At 33.5% G+C, this 8152-nt stretch overlaps 1 protein-coding gene across 1 annotated transcript; it reads right to left on the reverse strand.

The window, feature by feature from the left end:
• Positions 1 to 4109: 4109 nt before the first annotated feature.
• LOC131032337 (cullin-1-like) lies at positions 4110 to 6260 on the reverse strand. Its single transcript, XM_057963282.2, has one exon. The coding sequence runs from the start codon at positions 6258 to 6260 to the stop codon at positions 4110 to 4112; it is 2151 nt and encodes a 716-aa protein (XP_057819265.2).
• Between the last annotated feature and the right edge of the window lie 1892 nt (positions 6261 to 8152).

An 8152-nucleotide genomic window follows, 5' to 3' on the forward strand; every position in this document is an offset into this window, starting at 1 on the left:
AGGGGGTCCCCATTTGCACTGGGGCGATGTGTGAAATGGTCACAACACCGCCCAATTTGTCTCGCCGAACTCTAATGTCACAACAACAAGGGACTGCTGTCGGCAAGACCAACCAATCATCACACCGAAATGGTCTTTTTGTCAAGACCACTCCAATGTCTCATTGAATTCAAAAACTCTATCACTGTGACCTATGAGCTCCGTGAGACAGAAATGTGACTTCACCAAGAGCATTTCTCTGCCCAATGTCAGTCAAACTGCTTCAGAGTCACACCGAACTAATCACTCTGTCACCAAGACTTTGCAAATGTCTTATCAATCTCGGATAAATCCATCACTTTGTTTATCCGCTCAATTTGTCTTGTCAAACTCTAATGTCATAGTGACAAGGGACTACTATCGGCAAGACCAACCAATCGTCACACCGAAATGGTCTTTTTGCCAAGACCACTCCAATGTCTCACCAAATTCAAAAACTCTATCGCTGGGACAATGTGACTTCACTGAGAGCATTTCTCTGCCTGATGTCACCCAGATTGCTTCAGAATCACACCAAACTAATCACTCTAAGTTTAATGTGACAAAATTCTCTATACCATTACGCTTTGATAAATGTCCATACCCTTTTCTTAAACAGATGGTACGTAGACTGTTTAATTATTTGGAACTGCTTTTCGGATTATAGTTTGCAAACAGATAAATTTCTAGAAAATTGTAGGATTATGGTTATATATTTGTGAATGTCGAAAGTGATGAAATGTTAGAGAATTCGTAGAACTTAGGCATGAAAATAATTTGCAAGGAACAGGAATAATAGAGTTATGGGGAAAAAAATTCCATTGCCAAATGACTCTTGCAGGGCGACAGTGTAGGCATAGAATACACACCCTGCCATCCCACAAGGCATAGTTGCACATCATAGAGACTGAGCATGGTAAGAAACCATTCTTCTTAACATCTATCCCGCTACCTTGCAAGGCATGCTCCATTGCCAAATGATTCTTGCGGAGCGACGGGGGTAGGCATAGAATACACACCCCGCCATCCTGCGAGGCATAGTTGCACATCATAGAGACCGAGCGGGGTAAAAAACCATTCTTCTTAACATCAAACACTCCTGCCACATGTTTTTTTCAAATGTTTTGGATTTGTACATCTTAATCACACATTGCAAATAATATTAACTACTATCGGCGTTACACATTACACCTTACCCAGGTGCAAGCGCTAGTTTGATAGCCTCCTAGTGGAAAAGGCTAGTACATATTGATGTGTAGTACAATTTGCTGGATACAAGACAAGGCTTTGGTGCATCTCTTGGGTATTAACTTTGTACAATCCTACCAAATAATAATGGATAGAATAAATCAATTGTTCATGTTATATCGTTTAGTCCTTGGAGAAAAAAAGAAAATCATGTTTATATTGAGTGTTAAAAAACACAGGAAACAAACAGTGGGCTTATTGGCTTTCTACCATCAATTAGCAACATAATATTCACAATTTAGTTAACAATCAGCAAGGAAATTTAAATTTTGAGAAATCTTATAAAATTGAATGCTAAATTACGTTTTGAAGTATCAAATCAAATAAAAAATATCTAATTGACCTTTTCTCTGAACCAATGTTAGGATTCTCTCTTTATCTCTCTCTAAGTATTCCCTTGCTATAAGATTTTCAATTCTCTTTTCAATTTCCTTCATATTCAACTTGAACATTTATTTAACCTGCTCAATGCATTGCATCACTAACTCCTTATAAACTCAGTAGCTTTCTGAGTCATTACTAGATTTATAATTGATAATTGGCTATAAATTCATTGACTTTCTAAGTCATTACTATCATTATAATTGAAAATTGGTTATTGGAATAGAGATTTAATGAATTCAGTAGCTTTCTAAGTATATGCCATCTTTATAATGATTTCTTTTTTATTTCATATGGATTTTTAAAGTTTGAGAGAGATTATTAATTGCGTTTGATTATTTGATATCATATCTTTGATGTATAAATATGTATAGTTTATATTTTGTTGTGATTTCAATGTGATGTTTGTCATGATAAATTTAAACTATAATCTAATGAATAAGACATTGGTCCTAAAAATTTATGATCCACCATACATTCAAAACGAAAAACATCTTTCACTAGTAGTTTAGAAGTAGGGCAGTAGTTTGTATTTGTGGTATAATGTCTTTATCAATTCAATAGATGTTTTTATGGTGTAGGTTAGTTTATGAAGTAGTTTGGCACCAAAGTATCATTTAAAAATTGCAGCATACGATTTTACTTCCTACGTAGGTAAATGATTGTTACAAGTTGTTTCCATGAGTGCTAAATGTTGCAATTGCATTTTTTTCTGCTATTATAATTAACTTTCAGATTTGTTGAATAAAATTGTTGGAGTAACGAATTTAAGAATCTTCAATATCCAGTGAGCTTGTGCCTACAGCCTAGGAAAATTATATTATGCTAAAGTTTAGTTGTAATGTACTTATGTATGGACAGGTTATACCTGCATAGTAGTTAGGTGATTGCAATCATTTCGGTAGTAATTTTTATACTATCAAAAGTTTGAATTTGTTGGTTTTTGTTATTTTAATTAGGGAAGTAGTTTGGATGATTAGTAGTTGACATTTGATTATTGTTTTCTCACTTGGTTTGTATTTGGTTATCTGTAGTTCAAAGAAGAAAATTTTGATTGTTCTTTATCTATAGAAACAATGGATATTGCAATCACTTCCATAAATGCAAGATTTGTGCCTCTAAAAAGTTTTAGAAGAAATTGACGAAAAGCAAATTCAACTCAGTGCAATGAAGTTGTCCAAAACTTTAGTCTATCGTAATAGATAAAGAATTTCAATTTGAAATAGTAAAATGGAGTAGAATTGAAGTGTATAAACATTCAAAAACAGCTTTGAAATATCTTTACAAAAGCAGTTGCAATGTTCACTTTTTTAAATCTCAAGACTATCTTGTGAGTCTGCACAACATCAAAGGGGAAGTATCATCATTGATGTTGGCTCTAATAGTTCAAGAACTGTTTTCAAGCGTTTTATTTTATTTTTTATATAAAAAATTATAAGTCTTTTTAATTTTATTTGATAATTTTAGATTTCTTTTTAAAGGATGTATCCTCTATATAACATAAGCCTTATTGACATATAAACAGTGTTCAGATTGCAATCAGAAGTAGAAAGATAAAAGATAATTAATAATAGTGTGCAGTTTGCAATCAGCAGAGTATTATTTAGAAATTGCAGCATATGGATTCATTTCCTGCAAAGGTAAATGGTGGTTGTAAGTTGGTTGTAAGTGATTTTTCTTTCTAGTGTTATATGCGCTTAGATTGGTTTAAGAAAAGATTTTTGAAAGAATAGTTAATTTAAGGATCTTCAATATTCAGTGAGCTTGTGCCTCTAGCCTAGCAAAGTTGTATTACACTAACGTTTAGTTGTCTTATACTAACATGTAGGCAGGCCAAAAAATGATGATGCAATTGTATTGTGTGAAACCTTAGCCAAGGTGATTTTGATTATTTCTATTGCATATTGAAGTGCGAATTGTTAGATTTTCTACTGAAAACATCTCAACCTTCTTCCTACGTAGTATTATACAATGACCTCTAGTGTAAAAATACTTGCAGAATGTTTCTCTTCCCTTCATAATTACATGCAAAAACCTGAAAAATGTTGCTGGTACTATTCAGACGTACTTAATTTTGGTTGATTCATGAATACACAAACACAAATCTACGCATATTGCACTCACTCTGTGATATAGGCAGGGACAGAGAATGAATGGTGCTTATGTCTCCACTGTAATTTCAGAAAGTTGCTATTTAGGTTATTTATTCGCTACTTAATATTAGTCTGTGTCAATTTCCTTATATTATTAATATTATGAATGGAAAATTGAAACTTTATAATTATTGTTCTCTCATTTATATATTTTTTGCATTTGAACTATTCTTATGTGATGATTTGATAGCCTGGAGAAAAGAAAAGTAGAAGATTAATGAACAGCATAAGATTTACAGTTCAGTGTTAAAATAAGTTGCGAAGTATCAAATCCAGAAATATCTAATTGGCCTCTTCTCTGAACCAATGTCAAGGCAAGTAAATGTACATTTCAGGATTTTCTTTATCTCTCTCTAAATATTTCCTATCTATAAGATTTTCAATTCTCTTTTTAACTTGTTTCACATCTGGCTTGAACATGTCTTTAACCTGTTCAATGCATTGCATCACTAATTCCTTATGCGCTAATGTTTCTCTGCTCTTCATAATTCTTACAATCGAAGCATCAATTATATGATGTCTATCTTGAAACACAGCCTTCCCAAGATTTTCTTTTACATTAGCTGTGGGTGCTGGAAGTCGGATCTTCCTATTTTTACTATAAAAGTTTGCATTGAATTCAAAACAATCGGTTTCTATCACTGATTCTGTATCTGGAATTTTACTCAGAATTTTATATTTTGAACATGCAAGGGAATTCAGCAATGAAACTATATCTTCAACTTCCAAATTCAACTGGGATTTAACTTCTGAAAAACTTAGCCTCTCTTCTGCATTGAACAACAAAATTACACTTGTTTGAAAAGTTGTTCCAACTATTTGAATTTCACCTTGGTCAAATCTTCCAATAATAATGCACGTTCCCAGAGAATATTTCCATGTTAGTCTTCTGTTCATGTTTTCTCTGTTATAGAACTCTGTGAATGACTCTAAATGTCTCACCATTTCAACAGGAAGGAGAAGTGATTCAGGTGACCTATAGCTTGGCCAGAATCCAGATGTCAAAACTGTAACAGAGAATTCTATTCCAGAACATGGATGAAGAGGATTCTGACTGAGGTATTCCTCAAAGTTTGATTGGGTTTTTACCGCCAATTCCCTATCAGTAAGCATGCCCTCCATTTTAAATGTAAATTGTCGTCCACACTCAAACCTCAGCTTTAATAACATGCTTTTTTCATGATCAGCATTTGAATTTTTATGGGACAAAAGCCTATCTGCGAGTTTCTTCCTATAAAAATCTGCAACCATGTCTTTGTCATAGATGTAGGGAAAGATCTTTGCAACCTTCTCAAGGGTATCTTCAACATCTGAATATGCCATGTTTCTATTTGTCAAAATGTTGTCACAAAATGTGACCAACAATTCCCAAACACTGTTTCCTGCAACTTGTTGATTGCAAAAACTCTGAAAGGCTGCCATGAGCGCATTTTTGAAAAGGCAGTGGTTCATAAAATTCTCCTCCACGCATTGCAAGTATTTCTGATGCAATTGGGTAATACTCCTCACAAAATGATCTTTTTCAGTTGCCTCTGCCACCATTTGTCCTCCATGTTTAACCAATGATGTACCATTCCTCGTAACATGCTGTCTAAATATTTTGGCCATGAGCTGAATGCCTTTATCTATTCCAGAAAACAACTTAAACATCTGTGAAAGATCATCCATCTTGTCATTTCTCAACAATGGATGGCAATCTGAATCTTCCTTCAAAAGTTGACTTTCATGTTTGCAAAGAAGTTCATTTGCTACCATTTCTACATACCTAGTTTGGCTACTCTGATGCAAACAATGCATTGCAATGGTTTCTTTTTCCAACCTTAAATACTTAAGAACCTTCAACAAGTAGTCTGGACAAGAGTACTCACATATCCATGAAGCAGCCTTTCTGGAATAGTATATGTTAGTACTTTCAAAAATGGTCAACTCTAATTCTGTATAATAGTCCATCCCAAGATCCAACAGCATACGCACAACATTATTCAATACAGTCCCATCCAGAATGCTCTCGCCCTCTCGCACTTTATTAATTTGAAGCATAATAGCAGCCTGCACATTACTTCGCAAAACTTCGTTGTAGACCATTTCAAGAAAGTATCTCTGAGCAGCTTCGTCGGGTTTTGAGAAGATCATATAATACTTACGGGTCAAATTAAAAAACACAAGTTTCAATAAAATGCTAACCATTCGATTGTAATATTCCCATTGCTTTCCAACTTCTTTCAACAGAAGCTCATCTTCTTTCCCCCTCAGTGCGGGTGCAACTGTTGAATTGATATGATCTTCTAAAGTTTTCTCATATTCAGCCTGCATCAAAGTGCAAGGCACTTTATAGCACTTTTCGTAGATTTCATTATAAATCATCGTATACTCCTCAAGACCAGACGGTATCTTCCCTTCGACGATTTGCTTAACCTTTGCAATTCCATTTTGCAACGTATCCAATGCTTCCCTCTCCATCACTCTTTATCGATTTTTACAAGTAAATCCGAAGTTCTCACCCCCAACGAAAATCACAATAGATTATGAGGTTTGAGCCAAACATACGTCTATATAAATTGACCCACGAGGCATGAATCACAAGCTCGAACCTCATGACGTATAACATGGGGTTTAACATGTTTATATTCAACTAAAATTAATCCTTAAAAGTAATTTTGAAATTTATCCCTAACATAACAAATCAGTAGTTGAAGGACCTTTCAAATATATCTTATAAAATCCTGTGTAAGATGCTTATTTTTAATATTTTAAAATTTCTTATATAAATCATGCAGTAGATTATATTCTAATGATGTTTATCTTTATGTAATATTACTAATAATTTTGAGAATAGGATTAAATTTTATAATTAATTATTGTTTTTTCATTTTAGGATAAAATTTAAATGGTCTTTAAACTTGGTCATTTATTAAGTCAATCTATTTAATTGTCATTCTAATGATGATTCTACATGTTTCACTATCATTTGAGATCAATACGAGATAGGATTGATATTAAAAGCAGCCAAAACTAGGGGTCTGACCTAGATAGTGATCAATACGAGATAGTTTATTTTGTTTAGATATAAATTTTTTTAGTTGGATGATCATTAGATATTTTAATGAAGAATTTGAATATGTTTTAAAAATTATACCTCTAAAATGGTTGTTCAATGATTGTCCATATGAATGTTATGAAAATGCTTACTCAAAGATAAAAATAGAGTGAAAAATTATATCAGATTCAAAAGATTGAAAGATTGAAATAAGCAATTTATTTTATATAAATTAAGCCACTTCAAGGGGCAAACTCTAATTTTTCTTGACAAGAACAAAATTCTCAAATCGTATCCTCTACAACTTACTACCTTCTATATAAAACCCTCCTTGTCATATCATAATTAAAGAACAAACCATGAATCATAACGTAAGATATAAATCATCAAATTAAATTATACCTAAGAAGCATCACAATATTAAAAGAAGGATAATTAAAGCCCAAACTAACCATCACTTTCCACTACATCCCATGGAATAAAAGCTAGATAACACGGATTTGTCTTCAAAAAACAATTATCCTCTACACTTATTCATGGGTACTTTTGAGTGAATTATCTATCCTGTGGAACCTAGAATTTGGACATGGAGGCTGGAGAGAGCTCTATGGTTTAGATGATAGATAAACAACAATCATCCATTGCTAACCTACTATGCCATTGCAATGACGTCTTGACGATTCTTCGTGTTGTTTGCTTGTCGTGAGGACCAATTCTTGTTCCCTTGGGTGGTCTTTTGGGTTAGGTTACTTTGTTGGCTTGCTCCCTAATTTGTATTTGTTTTCCCACCTTATGTTTTCTTTTTTTTGTTTTATTTTGTTTTAATTTTTTTTAGAAATGTTTGAATTGGTAATAGTCCTCCCACATTACTTGGGTGCTTGTTCATTATAATGCTTGGAGGTAGTGAGGCCTTAGGGCAGTCACTTAAGGATCTTGAGGAACATGATACTTCCAATAGAATTAATGTCTTAGGGAAATCATTGTAGGTTTTGAGATCAAGAAGGCTTCAATTTTTACTAGGTTTGAGGTGAAAAATTACAACATGGAGGTCTCAATGGTGTTTGAGAAGCCACATGAGAGGAAGGCTAGCAATCCTCTTATGGTCTTCGTACTCTAGATGCTGAGCCCATGCTTATCTATTTTGTGCATTGAACAAGGAAGAAACCAAGGTTTAAAGTGGTTATCTTTTTATGGTTGTTGCTCATAGTAAGATTCCAATAGGAAGGTTTTGGATGATTGGATTTGTAACTATGAAGAAAAAGCTAGGGTTGCATGTGTATTTTTCTAGAATGATGGAAAAGGTTTATTTATTATC

Source organism: Cryptomeria japonica, chromosome 1 (assembly GCF_030272615.1).
Source record: "Cryptomeria japonica chromosome 1, Sugi_1.0, whole genome shotgun sequence".
NCBI lineage: Eukaryota > Viridiplantae > Streptophyta > Pinopsida > Cupressales > Cupressaceae > Cryptomeria > Cryptomeria japonica.